The following is a 19,302-nucleotide window of genomic DNA, read 5'->3' on the forward strand; positions in this document are numbered from 1 at the left end:
AATGGTTTTAAGGAAGTTAAGTGCTTATAATTTGCCTGGTATAACTTAGTACCAGTTAACAAGTATTTGCTATGTGATTTTTTTTTATTCCTTTAAATATGTTAACATACTAATTTTATAGTCTATTCAGCAGTTCTAACATATGACTATACATCTGGTTCTGTCCTTTTTTGACTTTATGTGGTTTTTGCTTGTGTGTTTTGTGATTTCATGGGAAAAGTCATATTTGGTAAAACTGTGTGCATAGATTTTTGGAACCTATGTTGAAGGTTTGTTGCTCCTAAGAGGATTTTTTTTTGTCTTCTGCCAGATTTTTTTCAACACTAGGTAAATTCAGGTCTGAGATCCAGGTTAGCTGGTGAAGAACCATGAAATCGTAGGGATTTTGTGTGTGTGTGTTTATACATCTGACCAAGAACCAAATCTTGACTCTACTGACTGCATTTTCTAATATTCACACTGTTTCAGGCCCTCCTACTTCATGAGTCCCAGCTTTATGTAGGGTGGCCTCTTATCACTAAGCCTATAAGGTGTCCAGTGCAAGCCCCACTGCCTAAGATCTGTACATTTCTGTGTGGTACGTGGGCAGCTTCTACCCTCCCTTGCCTCCCTTATGTGTAGACTTCACTGTTGGCCTTATCTTAATTCCTTTACGTTTTTGCAGACTCGTTGATTGATTGAGTTTTTTTATACTTTATTATTTTTGTTTTATAGCTGGAGGGCTTAAGGATCTCCTACATCCACCACATTACCATAAATCAAAAATTAAAACACCATCCTTAAAGAGAATATTAAGCCACATGTCCTCCTTGTACATCACCTTCATGAAAATATAATTTCATGATGAGGGAAAGTTGCCGTTAGTGTTTGGGTGATAGAAAACAAAGTATAACATCTGTAAATTTAGGTGACGGTAATAGAAACAATGTTATTAGTAATTGGTGCTAATAAATCTGTTCAAAATGGGAATAGTTTACAGGTTTCCAAAAACTGATTATCCTCCTAAGCAACAGTATTGAAAACATTTAGACTATTGAATAGTTAGCCCATGTAAGAGAAAATCGTTTAATATTATTTCGTATCAGAGTGTAGTTTTAGAAGTCAAGAAAATAGCATTTGGATGAAGTATTCTCCAGAGCCACACAGCATGGTTCTGATACGAAACAACACTGAGTTTTCAGAACCGTCATTCTTTATTACACTGATGGTAATAATTTACTGTGTTCACTGTGATAAACCTTCATAGCAAATGAAGATGTTAATTTTTTATAAAGCTGACAAATTTTTTCAAGCTTTTTTGTGCGTTGAGGGGATTAAAATTGATGTTAACTTGAATATTAGTTTTAGACATATTCTTTCATTGAACGAGCCAGTCAGGCTTTCTCTAAAATTATCTATTCTGTGGTTACGGATCAAGCCCAGTACCCCAGCTTTTTCTTGTATGTGTGATATCCTACAGTGGAAACAGAGGTAGCCGAGTGGCCCAATCAGACCCGCCACCCGCACTGGGGGTCCGAGGTACCCACTTCCGGCACTGGGGGTCCGAAGGTACCCGCCACCCACACTGGGGGTCAGAGGTACCTGATGACATGTTCTTCATCTGCTAAGACATGAGACATACAAGTTAACTGTGTATGTAGGGTAGTTGCTGACGTAGGTAAAGGTTTCAGGCATATTTTGAGATCTGATTATTTTAAATGTTAAATGATAAAGCATCACATGTTTTAAAGATTCTAAAAAGTCAACCAAAGCACTAATTTTTCTGCTTAAATACTAAAACAGTACTGTTTCTTCCCATTTTGGATTTTTGCTCATTTGCACTAGAGTTAAGATGTGTGTGTACAGTTGATCCGTTTTTGCCCCTTAAAATCACTGCTTGAAAGAGCTTCTTTAAGGGAAACAGGTAGTTTGAATCACTTGCTTTTTCTTCATCCTGAGTACCTGTTATCATCCTGTATGTATCCATTAGACTGTGTTGTGCTGGATTTGTTTAGATTCCTTGATCCTAATTTTTAGCATCCCATCTGCCATACTGGGTTTTGCTTTGTTTTTATTTTAAGTTGATGTGGTCAGTCTTCTGCAAGCTTCCATATCACTTTGAATCTCTTCTAACACATAATGTATACTGTATCTCAAAATGTTCTTCTACTCATACATTATCCTATGCAGTTAGTTCCTTTGATCACTTTTAGGACTTCTTTGTTTTACATTTGATGGAAATTTTACTTTACTAATTTTATAGGGCTGTGGAAAGTCTAATTTGAAAAATAGGTAAGAGCCTTAATATTTTGATTTTAGGACCACTTAATTTAAATACAAAATTGCATTATATTGTAGAACTAACATTTCTCAAATTTACCTTTGTATTTACATTTTTTTCCTCTAGGTGGCAACCTGTCAACAGTTAAATTGAAAATAATTTGTCTCTTGAATGTCATTAAGTATAGAGTAGAAGTAGAATATAAGGTTTAATGGATCTTTCAGCATGTTCTGGAAGTTAGATTTCAGATTATTTCAGAAATTGAGAACCTCTTAGGCTGAAATAAAATTATATTAAAGAAAAGTTTCCATTAGAATACTGATAAATTTCATTTTGGGTAGCAGATGTGGGCTGTTATTGGGTTCTATAAAAAATACCAACAATAATGTTAATATTGAGGGCTTCCAGAAATTAACTTATTTTGGATATCTCTGTCTTTATTTGCGTTGATTTTTCATGTCTATATCCTTTATGAGTAAAGTGGCATAGGCCCAGAGATTGGCAGGTCACCAGCATTTTCTTTTCTTTTTTTAAAAATTAATTATTTTTTCAGTAATCTCTACCCCCAACATGGGGCTCAAACTCACAACCCCAAGGTCAAGAGTCACACACACTACCGACTGAGCCAGCCAAGCACCTAATTCTTTTTTCTTTTTTAAATTCTGCCCAGCATTTATCTGATTAATTTTTGCCCTTGTTGAAAGTTTGATCACTTGAGGTTTTATTGTAGCCTTGAGAAGACATCACCGGCAGGGCTGACAGTGCCGTGAGATAGTGGTGTGAAATCTAGAGGAAAAAGTACACGATACCTGTTACTGTCACCAGAATCCTTAGACTCAGGGGAAATGATTTAATTTTAGTATCGAAGGACGTGAAGTGTCCCCTGTATAGACTCCCAAGCTGTAACCTAAATGGCTTTTAGTTATTCAGTGTGTAGCCACTGAGCAACCATATATTGCAAAATACTTTTTATTTTAAATCTTCATAATTCTTCAGTAACTAAACAGTATATTAGTTACTAAAATTCTGGTGAAATGCATCAGTCTTACACTTTTGCCATCATTGGATCCATTTAGGATTAACTTTGACTTGTATGTATAAATTTTTGAGTAATACTAGATTAAAGTCATTTTTTAAAGAAGATGTGAACACTCCTTATTTTTCCATAGCTTCTAAGCCCTAGTAGTAATATCCTAAAAGGTGCATTATCAGTGGATTTAATGCCTTGTGTTTTCTTTCTATGCCCACCCAGGTCATAGTTATGGGGGCCACCAACCGTCCTCAGGACCTTGACTCGGCCATAATGAGAAGAATGCCTACAAGGTTTCATATCAACCAGCCTGTAAGTGCTTGTGATTGATGTTGTGCATTGTTAGAGACTCAGCTTTTTACAGGAAAGGAATGATTTGGCTTTTAATTTTTTTAATGTTTATTTTTTATTTTGGAGAGAGACAGAGTGCGAGTGGGAGAGGGGCAGAGAGAGAGGGAGACACAGAATCTTTAGTAGGCTCCAGGCTCCAGGCTCTGAGCTGTCAGCACTGAGCCTAACGCAGGGCTCGAACCCATGAACTGTGAGATCATGACCTGAGCTGAAGTGAGGCATTTGACTGATCCACCCAGGCACCACAGGAATGATCTTTTTTTAATAGGACTGACTTACTATTTATGGCAGGCAGGAAAGGAATGGGGTAGGAGTCCCTATAATTATTTGTCCTTTCCACTCTGTCTTGCTTTTTTTCTTCTTTCTTTCCTAAGATGAGTGTCATTTGCTTCCCTTCAGAGTCTATACTTACCTCGTGTGCTTAGCCACCTGTTTGATTTTCTTTAGAATGTAGCAAGTTGTCTGAGAAAGTACATAGAAAATTGAAATTATAATTTTGGTTTGGCACAGGATAAAATTAGGAGGGATGGGGTTAAAGAATTGTTCTGTTCAGAAGGCTAACAAATCGCTTCTCGGCCTTTTGACTCAGATCAAGTGCAGAAGGCTGACAAGAACTGGATTTATCTGATTGATTATTGTCAATTGTAATCTGTGCTTCCCTTTGATAGGACTAATGATTAACCAGTGGCTAAGATATTACACTTTAACTTAATGTAGATGTAAGTGTGTACTGGACCAGGACTGTCTTCTTTCTAGCATCCTTTTCTGTCAGTTAAGAAGTACCCTCGAGTAGGTGATTATAACTTGCTGGTACTCTACACAATTTTTGCACAGAATCCTCAAATCGTGAATTTTGGGTGCCTTTCGATGGAAGAGGGAAAAAACAGGGTTGATCATTGAAAATGCGCACCATACAGTCAGTCCGCGTGTTACATGTATGGCTGTGTAGAGGAATTTTTAGTGTCAATCCTTTCAAATTTTGAAATAAAAGATTATAATACCCCTGAGAGTCTCTGGCTAAAAAACATCTGTCCCACTGTGTATTCCGCAACTTACCAGTTTGTGGCAATAAACATGGCTTCCTAAAATTGAGGGTTGTGGCCTCTTACTCTGATCAGTTATTTGCTGTAGCTAAGACCTCAGCCTCTCTGAGAGAGAGAGCATGCTCAGAGTGAGCCACTCTTAGAAGATTTACCTGCTACAGCAATGGAGAAATTCACCTTGCTGAAATTCACACTAAATTTATTTAGCGTGACTAGCGTTGAGCACTGGTTTGTGTCAGGCACCCGCCAGACTCCGGGGAATGGAGCACGGCCCTTGTCCTCAGCTCTGGGTGGCACGGGAGGCAGACACGTAAATGAATGACATAAAAGATACTTACCAAAAGAATGTTTGAAGAACTGAGACCCTGAAATGATGCTGAAAGCCAATAATTCTGTCTGAGTAGGAGTAAGCTTTACAGAATCCAGGATGGCAGGAGTTTGATACACAGGGGAGGCGAGGAAAGGCAAGAATGTGTGGAAGGTAATGTGTATTTGCTGACACTCTGGGGGTAGTTCAGGCAGGGCGTCCGGGAAGCAGAGGGACCCAAGGCTGGAGAGAAGTAGGCTGCCGCCAGGTTTACGTGGCATTTGTCTGCCTTGCCTATGAATCGGGCTTTTGCGTTGGCAAGACAGCAGGACGTTTTTAAAGAAAATTAATTTCCTTCCCTCGGCGGATCTGAAGACAAAGATTACATTGATGGAATCTCTGTCTGGAGTCCGACAGGAAACAGGTTTTTGATACACAGTAGAATAGAACAAGGATACAACAACTCACAAGGTAGCCTTTACTACAGTTCTCATTTTAACATATTAATTGTGTTAGTTACCAAAATGGGTTGTCAGACTTGTTACAAATTTGTATGCTGTTAATGTACAAACTGGGATTTTGTAACCCCCCCTTTTCATTCCATTTTTAGTGGATACATATACTCTATAGGGTAATTTTCTTCTTATTGCAGAACTCTGATGTCGAAGTATCTGATTAACCTTACCTTAAAACTCTTCTCCAAATTAAGTGGTTATTCACAAAAAGTAGTCATTGGTCATCACATAACATACCAAATTTACCTTCATACTTAACCATCTTGAATTACGGGAACAGCAGGGTTCGGTTGTGTTTTTTCCGGTCGCTTGATTTGATACTGGTGGTAACTAGCTGTGTCTTCAGTGGTTGTGAGAACAAGAATGAGTTCAGCCATAATACATTTTTAAAGCCTTTATATTGACTTTCTATGTAAGGTATCCTATCAAAATGCCTGGTCTGTGATATAATGTGAGCCATCATCGCTCGGGTGGAAAGTATATAAACACGTGTACCGCCAACGCCAAACAAAAACTGACTGATATAAATTAGCAAGTGAGGGAGTTGTGTGCAGACGTGGAGGAACTGAGCCTACATCGTTGCCATCCTGTCCAATTATGTAAATGAAGAAAAGAACATTTGCCAGAGCCGTAGAGGAAAGACATTCAAGGGCATGTTATTTCCCAGACATCGTGCTAATCGCTGGGGATTCAGAATAAGAAGACAGGAATTCAGTAGGTTGACCACAATTACTCTAGAGTCTAGCATCTAGACCTTGCTTAGCCAACATATTTTATGATTTTTGTTAGAGTTTCTGGCGTTTCCTGCAAGTATTGTCAGATAGTTTACAGAGGAAAGAAGAAATATCACGAAAACTAGTTGATCCTTATTTTTGTTAAATGCTAACTGGAAATGATTCTGGTTTTAGGCTCTAAAACAAAGAGAAGCAATCCTGAGACTCATCTTGAAAAATGAAAACGTAAGTAGAAAATGACATTTTCCCCCAACCTGTAAATATGTTTATGTTCATAAAACCGTTTTAGAAATGAAAAAGTAATTGGAGAATAAGCAGCTTTGTACTTGACATAAATCACTGTAAAACTGTTGGCCGTTCATGTAACGCATTAGCCATGGTCCATTTGAACTAATTAAAGATGGTCTGCTTTTTGTACAAGTGCTGTGTTTCATATCTTTGATATTTTTAGGCTGCTCTTCAGTTATGTAAGATACATGTATTTTTGTACAGCAGTATGGGTTTTATTTATTTGATTACGATATTTTTTGAAGTTGCAGTTGAGATTTAAAAGGGTATGATAATCAAAATTTAAATGGGTTCTGTATTTAAGGTCACATCCTTCAGAATTAAAACATGTACGTTAAATGGTATTCAGAGAAGAATCCCACTTCTCCTCCTACATTTCTTCTGTGTCCCTGCAGATGACCCAGTCTATAACAGCACGTAGGATATACTGTTACTCCTTTTCCTTTTCCTACATAAGCCACATTAATAAACTGCATACCCTGTCCTACGCATTGCTTTTGTCACTCATCTTGGAGACCTTTCCATATCAGCAGATAGTGTCTTTATTCTGTGCGCTCAGTCGCTCTCTCTCGTTTTGGCATTGCATAGGACTCCACTGTCTGGATATACCACGATTCATTAAATCAGTGCCATATTGAAGAACATTCAGGTCGATTCCAGTCTTTTACTACTACAAAAATGCCGCATTGAATAACAACCTTGAACATATGTCACTTCACACTTGTCCAGGGATGTTAGTAGGGGTGATTTTCCAGAAAAGGAATTGCTAGATCAGAGGATCTGATTTAGAATTTTGGTAGCTCTTGCCAAATTCCACGCCGATGCACTCTCACACCAGCAGTGTTAGCGCCTCCCCGGCTGCCTTGCCGACGAGTGCGGTGGGGCTTTGTGCCCACGTGATCTAGGTGGAAAACGGTATCTCATTGTGTTTTTAAGGATGAAATGAGCATTTCATGTTTAAGAGCCTCTTGAGGTTTTTTTCTGTGAAATACCCATTCATATTCTTGGCCGATTTTTCTATTGCAGTGTTCTTGTTCTTAGGGATTTATAGGAACTCTAATATATTAGGGAGAATTCTCTTAGTTTATATGATTTGAAGTATTTTTTCCTGGTTTGTTTTTCTTAACTTACTGGGTTCTTTTCCCCCGTTTTTGGCTTCTGAGTTTTGAATAACATGGCATTCTTCACCATCCTAAACTTTGTATCTAAGCTCCATTTGAGGGGCGCCTGGCTGGCTGAGTCGGTGGAACACACGACTCTTGATTGCAGGGTCATGAATTCAAGCACCACATCAGGCATAGGGCTTACTTAAAAAAAATAAGTAAATAAAATAAACTCACTCCTTGAACTTGCTGTCCAAACTAAAAAACCTGATAGATTCCCATAGGGAGGGTTGCTTGTATTTTGTGGTTTTCCTCCATGAATCACTGTCAGGGTGATTGTGCCCCTCGCTGCCCTGCTTCCCCACTCCCCAGGTTTCCCATCGTACTGCATCTGTGAGTATTTTAGTTTCACTTCTAAAAGAAATAATTCTTTTCTTTTTTGACTTAATCTCATAACCATTATTACACTTAACAAAAAAAGGACAATAATTCATTATTATCGTTGAATATCTAGTCTATTCAAATTTCCTGCTGTCTCCTAAATGGCTTGTTATTTATTTATTTATTTTTTTTACCATGCATTTGACTCAGGATCCATATAGTGTTCATAATTCGCAATTATTTGATAGTTTCTTTTTAAGTTTTATTTATTTTTAGAGAGAGAGAAAGAGAGAGAGAGCGAGCACATGTATGTATGCACGTGAGCCGGGGGAGGGGTAGAGAGAGAGGGAGGGAGAGAATCCCAAGCAGGTTCTGCAGGTCAGCACAGAGTGTGACACAGGACTCAAACCCACGAACTGTGAGATCATGACCTGAGTGAAAATCAAGAGTTGAACACTTAACCGACTGAGCCACCCAGGTGCCCCAATAGCTTTCAGATCTCTTTTAATCGTAGGCTATAGATTATTCCTTCATCTCCCCCCCCTTTTTCCCCCCACTTTCTTTTCAGTGTATTTGTTGAAAAAGCCAGGTTGGGTTCATCCACATTTTTCTATGGTCTGGACTTTGCTGATTGCACAGGAGCAGTTGTTTAACAGCAAGTAGGGTGAGGCGCCCCTGGTCCCTCAGCCCAGTTCCCTGGATATTTTTGCTTATTTTTCTGTATTAATTTTAGAATTAATTTGTCTTATTCAGGAAGAAACAAACGCTAGATTTTTAGTGGATCATAATTCAAGAGAATTAAGATCTTTTTGATGTTGAATCTCCTATCCAAAAACAAGTATGGCTTTTTGGTTGTTTTGAGTCTTTCAGTAGTGTCCTGTTCATTTATTTCTTTAAAACATATAAAAAAAGACATACGCTAAATTGCAAAAGTGTAAGGAACCTAGCAAATTACACAGTTACTAACTATTTAGGGGAGCATAGAGCTATTTAATAAAGAGATAAATGCTATGCAGCCTTTTCTTAAAAACTTCATGTGCATGAAATGTTTTTTGCAATTTCGGGGAAATTCTTAAAACTCTCCAAGTGTTCTAGGGAAAGAACTCCTGTAGGAGCATGAAATCAACAACTTCCATTTGCCCTCTAACTGATTATTTGATAACTACTTTCAAGACATCGTGTAGTTGTCATGCTGTTTAGGTGAAAGACACTTAATTGGTAAACCTTTAACAAAGACAGGCATCAAGGAGCAGTTCAGAAAGAAAACAAAGGAGATAAAATAATGCCACAAGTTCTTTAAGTTAGGATGGCTATGATGTGGCTTGACATTTATCAAATATTAGAAGGTAATTGCTGACAATTTTGTAGAGACTTCGAGTTAATACAATTGTTTAATTTAAAAAAATTTAATGAAAGATGGTATTGCTGGAAGTTTAACATTTTTGAACCATGTGTATGTGGTTTAATAAAGACATAGATGATGTAGATGATTCACGTATAGATAATGAATATAAATCATAGCATTTAAGCTCTGTCTCATAAGATAGCCATACTTCACGTAGGCTGTAATGTTTTCACATTTAACTTAAGAAACTCCTCATTATTGGGGTGCCTGGGTGTGGTTCAGTCAGTTAAGTATCTGACTTCATTTCAGGTCTTGATCTCACAGTTTGTGGGTTCGAGCCCCACATCAGGCTCTGTTGCTGTCAGCGCAGAGCCCTGCTTCAGATCCTCTGTCCCCCTCTCTTTCTGCCCCAGCCTCACTCTCCTGTACTCTATTTCTCTCTCAAAAATAAACATTAAAAAAAAAAAAAAACAACCTCCTCATTTCTTTTTTTTTTTTTTTTTTAAATAAAGTTTATTTATTTTGAGAGAGCACACAAGCAAATGCAGGCAAACAGGGTAGAGGGGTGGAGAGAGAGCCAGAGAGAGAATCCCAAGCAGGCTCCACACTGTCAGCAGAAAGCCCGATGCAGGGCTCAATCCCACAAACTGTGAGATCATGACCTGAGCCAAAACCAAGAGTTGGATGCTCAACCAACTGAGTCACTCAGGCGCCCCAGAAACTCATTGTTTCTGAACTTTGATTTCAGGGGTGCCTGGGTGGCTCAGTTGGTTAAACATCTGACTTCAGCTCAGGTCATGATCTCACGGCTCGTGAATTTGAGCCCTACGTCGGGCTCTGTGCTGACAGCTCAGAGACTGGAGCCTGCTTGGGATCTTCTCTCTCTCCCTATCTTCCCTTCTCTCTCTCTCTCTCTCTCAAAAATACCTAAACATCAAAAAAAATTTTTTAATAAGTAAATAAACTTTGATTTCAGTATTCTGCTTTTTTTTTTTTTTTTTAAGAGTAACATCTTTGGAAATCCTTTTAGACTGACATTTGTCATGGGTATAAGGAATTTTTAGCACTCTGTTTCTTAAAGCACAAAGAATTAGTGTCCATTTTTGTGATGCAGAGTATGAATGCTCTGGATAATTGTTGACATAAGACCATCTTATTCCCCACTAGCTGCTACTTTTATGCTGAAGGCATATTGTTACTTCAGTAGAGTCTGAAAGAAATTAATGTAATTTTGCTAAAAAGATGCCTCAAATGATAGTGTTTTCCAGTCTTCTCATGTTTCTTTACTAATAGGTCCTTAACAAAACTTAGTCATTGAAAACAGATGGTGTGGGGCACCTGGGTGGCTCAGGTAAGCATCTGACTTGGTGTCAGGTCATGTTCTCAGAGTTTGTGGGTCCGAGCCCCACGTTGGGCTCTCTGCTGTCAGCGGGGAGCCTGCTTTAGACCCTCCGTCTCTCTCTCTCTCTCTCTCTCTCTCTCTCTCTGTCTCTCCCCCACTCGTGCTCATCCTCTCTCAAAAATAAATAAACGTTAAAAAAAATTAAAACAGACAGTGTAGTGGTTTTGGCTTAAAGTTTTAAGTATGAAAGGATTAGAACTAATAAAATGTATACATTATACAGGTTTCCTGTCTCTGTACTGAGGAGACTTGAGTTTTTTCCCTACAAACAAATCTGAGTTTATACCTTTTCCATAATGTAGCAGGAGTGGTTATTAACAAGCATGGGCTTTGGAGACCAGCCTGAGGGTCCCACGTTCTGGCTTCAACCCTACCTTCTGGGGGACCTTGGGCAAATAGCGTTCAGTGTCCCTATGCCTCATTTTTCTTACTGGGAAGGTAGATGTAATGCCAACAATCTCATAGAATCGTTTTGAGAATTTAAATGCTACATGTAAAATGCTGAGAGTACATGCTTGTGTGCCATCCATGGTAGACAGAGGAAATAAGTGCTGTTCCTTCGGGCCGTGTTAGAAAGTTGTTCATTTATTTCAGTATCGTTCCCAGTACGAACCGTGAGCTCATGACCTGAGCTGAAACCAAGAGTTGCACGCTCAACCGAGTCACTCAGCCAACCCAGAAACTCCTCGTTATTTCTGAACTTTGATTTCAGTATTCTGCTTTTTTTTTTTTTTTTTTTTAAGAGTAGCACCTTTGGAAATCCTTTTAGGATGACATTCGGCACGGGTATAAGGAATGCCTAATGAAAACAGTTCCCATGACTTTATGGTTTATCTACTAGCTGTTATAAAAAGGGTTACTTTCCGATTCTTTGCTGTGTACCTAGCATAGTGGTGAGATACACATTGTTTTACTTAATCCTCAGTTCATCTGAGGAGCACATGCTGATACTATTTTACATTGAGGAAACTGGAACTCAGAGAAGTTCTATAATAAATTGCCCAGGCCGATGTAGCAAAGTAGTGATGGAGCCTTTCTCTCAACCATTATGGCATGCTGCCTCTGTTCATCTTGCTCCCCCACTGCCTGGAATCTTCTCTTCTTTGATATTTTCTCATACTTGCTTTGTTCATCTTTATCACTTTGTAATTTTATCGCTGTGTTGTGCACAAGATTTGTGAGCGGTTAGAACATAGTGTGGCCCGACAAAGTATGGCCAAAAGATGGGGTGGAGGTGTTGATTGTTTAAATGAGGAAGTCAAATTGTTAATATTTCAGAGTACAATTTGGAAGGTGTTAAGTAGGTTTATTTTAATGTTTTATTTTTTTATGTTTATTTTTGAGAGAGGGGGAGAGACAGAGCATGAGCAGGGGAGGGACAGGGGGTGGGGGGGACGCAGAATCCGAAGCAGGCTCCAGGCTCTGGGCTGTCAGCACAGAGCCTGACGTGGGGCTGGAACCCGCAAACCGTGAGATCACGACCTGAGCTGAAGTCAGACGCTTAACCGACTGAGCCACCCAGGCGCCCCTCGTAAGTAGCTTTTTTAATGTGTGGAATATTTTATACACAGACACAACCTTATATCCACCACCTGGATTTAACGGGTGATCTTAACATGTTTGCTTCCCATGTCCTTGCAGTCACTGTCACTGGTAGCCCGTTGTCCTGGTGGGTAGTGGAAATTTGTTTCGTGGTTGTGTGTGGATGGACACGTGATGCGTGTGCAGGTGTAGGTTATTTTTACTCTTCCGTGAGTTTTACAAACTGTAGAGAAATTAGATTCTTGCATGTCTGGTGCCGTGTGTTTGTGCACATGTAAGAAGGGTTGTCAGATACAAGGGAGCGTATGCTTCCCAGGAAGAGAATAGACAGGTCTGATGATAATCAGAAGCATGACGAGGTAACATGCACAGAATGAAAGAAAAGGCCCCGGGAACAGATTTACAACCCTGTGACCAACAGGGGACCAATATCCAAATTATACAGAAGCCCCGTAGTGAGTTCGTCATGTTTTCTGTTGTGTACATCAGATCACAGGTGCTCACTGTAACTAGGAGTGCTTACTGTCTGATCCATGAGTACGTGATACGGGAGTTCACTCGAGATTGGGACTGTCCATCTCGGGGGCTGTGAGTTCGAGCACCATGCTGCGTGTAGAGATTACTTAAGATCTTAAAGAAAACATCTCCCAGTATTACTGTGGATTTGTCCATCTCACTCTGTCCTTACGTTCATTTCTGCTGTATGTATTTCAGGGCCATATTTTATTAAATGTATATCAGTGCAGAATTGTATTTTTCTGATGTATTATTTTTTTTATTATTTAATGATTTCTATTCCAAATTATGTGTGTTGAGTAAAAATCTATTGATCTGATGGGAATAGAACTAAATTAGCTTTCTTTTGGTTAATATTTGCCTTGTCTGTCCTTTCTCAATCTTTTGAACTTTTTTTTTCTTTTAAAACTGAACACCAAATCTGTTTTATTTTCCCCTTGGACAGGGTGTGACCATTCTAAACCTCAAATTAACTGCATTTTGGTTTTTTATATAGTCTAATGGACTTTCACCAGCCTAGCCTATTTGCATTTGTGGGGATCACTGATAAGCTTTGATTCCTTCTTTCTTATTCTAGTACTTTCTATGTATTATGCTTTTTGTTTTTTGCCCACCCACCCCCACTCTTGTGTTTTCTTCCCTTTTTTCCTCTTCTTCTACTGTTTCGGAAGTTACACATTCTCTTTTTATCTTTTACTGGTACCCTTAAAATTTTTTTACATATACCTATAGTCCAGGTTAACACTATTTCCTCCCTCTTCCTCCCTCTTCCTGATACTATAATTTTACTTCAAATGTTTCTGCATGGATGTTCCCTGTCTCACATGTTCTGTGTCTCACATTTTAGTTCCACGTTGTTTCCCCACCCCAAATCTTAAATGACTGTTACTGTGTATGTATTAAAGCTTGCTTGCTTGCTTGCTTGATTTATTTATTAAAAAATTTTTTTGATGTTTATTTTTGAGAGACAGAGTACGAGTGGGGGAGGGGCAGAGAGAGAGAGAGGAAGACACAGAATCTGAAGCAGGCTCCAGGCTCCGAACTATCAGCACAGAGCCCGATGTGGGGCTCGAACTCACAAACCGATGCAGGGCTTGAACCCACGAACCGTGAGGTCATGACCTGAGCCGAAGTCTGATGCCCAACCAACTGAGCCCCCCAAGGCGCCCCTATTCCAACTTATTTAGTTCCATGTTTACCATTTTTTTCGTCTAGCTCTACTGCCAGCCCCACACCTACCTCCTGCATTCACTTCTGTTCACAAAGAATGTGGGGTATCTCCTCATTCAACCCCCAGTTGTAGAGATGAGGAGACCAGCGTCGCATGAGGTCACAGTTGCAGAGCTGACTGTAGACCCCACACCGTCTGGCATGCCAGTCTCGTGCACAGTTGCCAGTGTTACTCAAACACTGGGGCTTACCCAGTGGGCATTTAATAACTCATAGAGGTGGCATTTCAGGTCGGTGGAAGAAAGTAAGTGTTGTTAAGGCAGATGGTTAGCTATGCAGGGGAAGAGTTCGGCTGGACCTTAACCACAGTGTGTCCACGGCCCGGCTCTGGTGTGACCTCGGGCAGTGTATTTAAGCTCCCTCAGAACAAGAACACTGCCTGGCAGGATCCCCTGAGACTAATTAACATGCAGAGTGCTTAGCATGGCGAGTGACACATATGCATCATCTGATAGAGCGACGTCGTTCTTGCTCATTTTCTCTTCTCAACCTACACGGAAGCCTAGTGTGTACTCTCCTAGGCCTGCCGTGCGCCCAGGACAGTGACCGAAGCTTACACGACCGGCTCGGCTGTGTAAGCTTACGTTGAGGAACGAGACTATTACGCTGAGTGTTGGGCTGGTAAACACAGAGCATTGCGGCCAAAGGGCAAGCGAGCGCCCGTTGATAGGTTTGCTGTCATGGACCCGGGACTTGATGTGGGCTGTTTGCCAAGAATGGTGAATGCAGTCCTGCAACTCAGGACCTTCCTAAGAGGCGCCAAGGAGAGTCCGACAGTGTTTGAGTGTCTGTTCTTCCCTCTCGCTTCATGATCTATCGAGTAAGGCTTTATTTAATACTCCAGTCATAATGGCAGTTCATGACAATTAGATTTCAAAACTCCAGGTTTTACGGCTAAAGGAAAAGTAGAAACAAAGTATTTTTGGATGATTCTCCTTCCATACTATTCCAACATGCTTAACATTCTTTACGTGGAAGGACAGTGGCTAGATCATGCTCTGCAGCACTTTTCACATTTGTTTTTCCTTGTGAAAGGTGGACAGGCACGTGGACCTGCTGGAAGTCGCCCAGGAGACGGACGGTTTCTCAGGCAGTGACCTGAAGGAGATGTGCAGGGACGCCGCCCTCCTGTGTGTCCGGGAGTATGTTAATTCTGCATCGGAAGAAAGGTATCATCTCCTATTTCTCAGACTCTCTTAGACCTTTCAGGGTGGTTTCCATTATTTTTCTTGACAATACCAACTCTGCTTATGGTATAAAAGGTGAACTTGAATTAACAATCTCCCCAACTTTATGAACTGCCCTTTTTTCTTCCTAAAGGGAAGTTCTGACAGCAAGTTGGGAACGGGGGTTGTGGGGAGGCTCTGGAAGGAAAAGGAAGAAACAGAAGCTGCACGTTTGCCAAAAATCCCCGCACTGGGTCACAGGAGGCCGACGGCAGCTTAGGCTTACTTACTCCTAGGAAAGAGGGTTCTCTAGGATTCCCGGACTGCTTTGCACTTGAAAGTCCTAGTTCCATTTCCTGTGCTCTTCCAGGGATTTCCCACGTGAGTGGGCCTGGGGGCCATTGCTGGGGATTAGACTTCAGTGTGTTAACAGTAATGCGTGTGCTAAACAGACTGTTGCCACTGGGGCAAACTTCACTCGAAAGCAGTTTCAGAGCACGAGTTTGAGAAACCAGCTCTGTGCCCGGCTATTTCAGCAGAGACGCTAGTGAGCCGGCTCAAGTCCGCCCCCGTGAACTGTGTCCTGCAAAGACCTTTCCCAGAAGGCCGCTTGCCCTGGGCCAGCCTAACACTGCGTTTCTAAGCCTCTTTTCAGAGTACTGACCTTCTGATGAAGAGTTTCTGTAACTCCTAGCACACTGTTGTACTTTGGGGCCTCATGTTGAATGAGTTCTCCGCCTCTGGCCCCTTTTTCTAAGGCCTCCTCCCTCATCCGCCGCCGAGGCTCTCACTCCAGGAGACCTGGATGTGCTGGTGGTGCCATGTTTTTAATGACGGTGCATCGCCATAGCAAGCTTCACCAAAAACTCTTTCGCTTGGTGTAGGAAGAAAGGTTAGCTATGTTTGCCCTAGTTCCGCACCTGCCTTCAGTGCTCCCTGGGGCCCCGTTATGGAGAGGCTCACTTCATTTATTTGTTGCTGGATTACTCCAGCTCCCCTAATGCTGATGCTGGGAATACTTTTGACCTCTGACCGGAGCCAAGAGTCTACTTGCCAAAGGTTTTTATTCTTGTGTATAAGAAAATGAGGAGAGGAGGAGAAACAACTGATGAATACGTTTTGTGTGAATAAGTTACATTAATAAAGTCCTATTTTTCTGCTGTCCTCAAAGCCTTTGAAAATTTTATATGTCAGGATGAAAAATCTGGGTCTTAGACTTGGCTTATCGTAACTTTTTCCCTAAATGTTTTTTCCTAAATGTTTGTAAATTACAAGGAGACATTATATATTGGATTTTGTTTTTCTCATTATTGAATAGGGGAGGTTTAGGCTAGTTGGTTTTTATTAATAGCAAAGAATTTTATTTTTAGTTTGTCACATGCTAAATATGTACATGAATATATACCCAAGAATGCTACTTTTAATTTCAGTTTTCATGGGAATAATTTTTGATTCCTTGATGGGAATTCTACGCCCACATAGATAAACTGCACACCTTTATCTAATATTTCCACGTTGTGCCAACATTCTGCATTTGGTTCTTAGTGTGAGGTATTTGGTTTTCATGACCACATCTGCAACACTGAGTTACAGCCGGCCATTTTGGCCCCCTCCCTCCCAGCAGCCCGTGCTTCTAAAAACATCCTCCCCAGCTTGTGTCTGCACAGAAAATTCTGGAAGCATTCACATGAAGCTCATAATTGTGGCTGTCCTTGGGGGTCTTAGGTGGGACAAAGATTTCATTTCTTAATCTCAGGAGGATGTTTTTGGGAGGTATATTTGAAAGTTATTTGACCATCTGGCGGTTTTGTCTGTGTCTTAGCCGCGATGAAGATGAAATCCGGCCTGTGCAACAGCAGGACCTGCATCGAGCGATTGAGAAGATGAAGAAATCCAAGGACGCCGCATTTCACAATGTTTTGACACATGTTTGTTTAGATTAAGAGTAAAGATCATTTGTACAGTTCAGTGTGATCTAGTTTGGTGCACTCTTATCATCAGTGGAAATAGAATGAAAACAGGAATGTCCTTCACGCCGTGAGAGAGTTAAATGTTCACGACACTGGTTTTATACTCTGACTCCTAAGTTATTGAGATGTAGTTGTTCTATAAGCGGTGTTACTACTCGTCAGAAATCATGAGGAGGAACAGTCTAATCCAGCCTGAGTGCGGGCTCGCGTCTGACCTCTGTCTCCGGACGCTGCGGCCTCAGAGCATCTAAGCTGGTCTTAAAGTAACGATTTGTCGAGTCATTCGTGGAAACAGGGATGTGGGTAAGTGCTGGTTTCTCGATACGTGAGTGAGTGAGTGTGTGTGTGTGTGCGCGCGCGTGTGTATTAAATGTATATATTCACACATTTTATATTGATATTCTGTAGATATGTTTGAATACGGAAACTTTTTTTTTACCCCAACTACTGAATCAAAAAGTACCAAATAGTGTACAGCAGAACTAAGATTTCTGGTCGTGTGTAAAGGTACAGTGATTCAGCCATTTCCAGCTGTCACCTGTGTCCGCTTTCGTTTTAAGTTGAGCATTTCTCCACAGTGGAATAGTCGGAGTCCGCCACGTCTCTGCTTCAGAAGGGGCTCCACTATTACGCTGGTCGGAAAATCCAATAAAAATACTTGATCAGTGATCAGCATTGAGTGGTTGTCAGGCATTTGGATGATCGACACGGATTTCAAGTCTTTCTGTAAGCACACTGAGCAGAGGCCTGTTTTCAATTGATACACGTGAACGTGGTTGGAGGAGCCTTTCCAAATGGCTTTGAAAAACTAGTGCCATGCAGTACACATCTGTGGCTTTTCCTTCATTTGATGGAACGTAGTTCTGTTGTAACCATGGTTTTGTAATGTTATTTTAAAGTTATGTTTTTTAATTATGGTCAAATATAATTTGGTCATCAGAAATGAAATGATAGTTTAAAACAAGTAGCTGTTGCTAGCTGTGCTAAACATACTCATTTTGTGACTTTGATTTTTAAAGTTTTCTTAGCACGTTATAAATTGTGCCCTAGTTAGTACAGATACACACGTCAGAGTCCCCATATTGTATCCGTAGTCATTCGATGCTGTGTGCCCTCCATAGGAAACATTTTTTTTTTTTGTCCAGAATTTCACTAACCAGAATTCTGTTATAGGCCCTTAAACACACCGCATGAGGAAAATGGCACAATATGGTCTTGAGGTGCCTTCTGTGAACCATCTGAAAGATTAAATTATGCTCCATATATTTTTGTTTTTATTGTATTTCTTTGAAACTCTTCAGTCTTCATTCGTGAGTCATTAGAGTGATTTATTTGATAGTAGGTCTCTCGCTTGAACCTGTTGGGGAGTTTATTTGGTTGTGCGAGTAGCGGGCGGGTAGAGATTGCGGAAAGCACTCTGGACGACAAAAAGCAAGTTTCGAAAACTGTGAAGATGATTAAAAATTGACTGCAAAACACAAGATATCAAAAATAAAAAGCTTCGTCTCCCGTTTTTAATAACTATATTATACGATTATTTTATAAACATGCAATAAAGAGGTCCCTCTTTATTAATTTTTCTCCACTTGGTCTTCTTCCAAAGTTACAAATCTTCTGGGGGTTTTTTAGTTTATCAGCTTGCATTTGGAGTGTTTTATCTTGCTGAGTAGCTTTCACATTTCGGTAGCATGCAATCTCATGTCTTATCGTTATTTTGCCTTAGGATGGATTTCAGTCATCATTTACTCTGATGGCAGACTGGTGTAAAAAAGAGGTGATCTGTCTCTCATGTCCTTTCTTTTTATCTTAAATTCAGAGCATCCAGTAGTACAGTTACTAAGTTTATCATGGTTTTAATCACCACGTGAAGTTAGGTCCTGTCCATCATGACTCATCCGGGCATCTTGGGGCCTTACAGTAGTCGAGGAACCTTTATGTCATTTCGGAGAACTTTTAGTGTCACAGAATCTGTGCTCGCTGTAGACGTGCATTTGATACAGGTCGCTGGGCTCCAGGTTCCCGGGTATTCCCTCGTGGGTGGCAGTTATGCACGCCGGACGTGGAGTTGGACGGCTCCCTGTGGACGTCCAAGTGGCTAATCCAGGCTCCCTGTGAATTA

The 19,302-nt window shown here is 40.5% G+C and overlaps 1 protein-coding gene across 6 annotated transcripts in view; it reads left to right on the forward strand.

Moving 5' to 3' along the window:
* The window catches only part of ATAD1 (ATPase family AAA domain containing 1), a 76,752-nt gene extending 58,304 nt beyond the window's left edge, over window positions 1-18,448 (forward strand). For all 6 annotated transcript variants that reach the window (XM_027049940.2, XM_027049939.2, XM_015079069.3 and 3 more), the window contains 4 exons: window positions 3,513-3,602; window positions 6,415-6,465; window positions 15,083-15,216; window positions 17,036-18,448. In XM_027049940.2, coding sequence (XP_026905741.1) covers window positions 3,513-3,602; window positions 6,415-6,465; window positions 15,083-15,216; window positions 17,036-17,156 — 396 coding nt within the window. In that variant the 3' untranslated portion in view covers window positions 17,157-18,448. The remainder of the gene's footprint in view (window positions 1-3,512; window positions 3,603-6,414; window positions 6,466-15,082; window positions 15,217-17,035) is intronic.
* Window positions 18,449-19,302: the final 854 nt, after the last annotated feature.

The sequence above is a fragment of the Acinonyx jubatus genome, chromosome D2 (assembly GCF_027475565.1).
Source record: "Acinonyx jubatus isolate Ajub_Pintada_27869175 chromosome D2, VMU_Ajub_asm_v1.0, whole genome shotgun sequence".
Lineage (NCBI taxonomy): Eukaryota > Metazoa > Chordata > Mammalia > Carnivora > Felidae > Acinonyx > Acinonyx jubatus.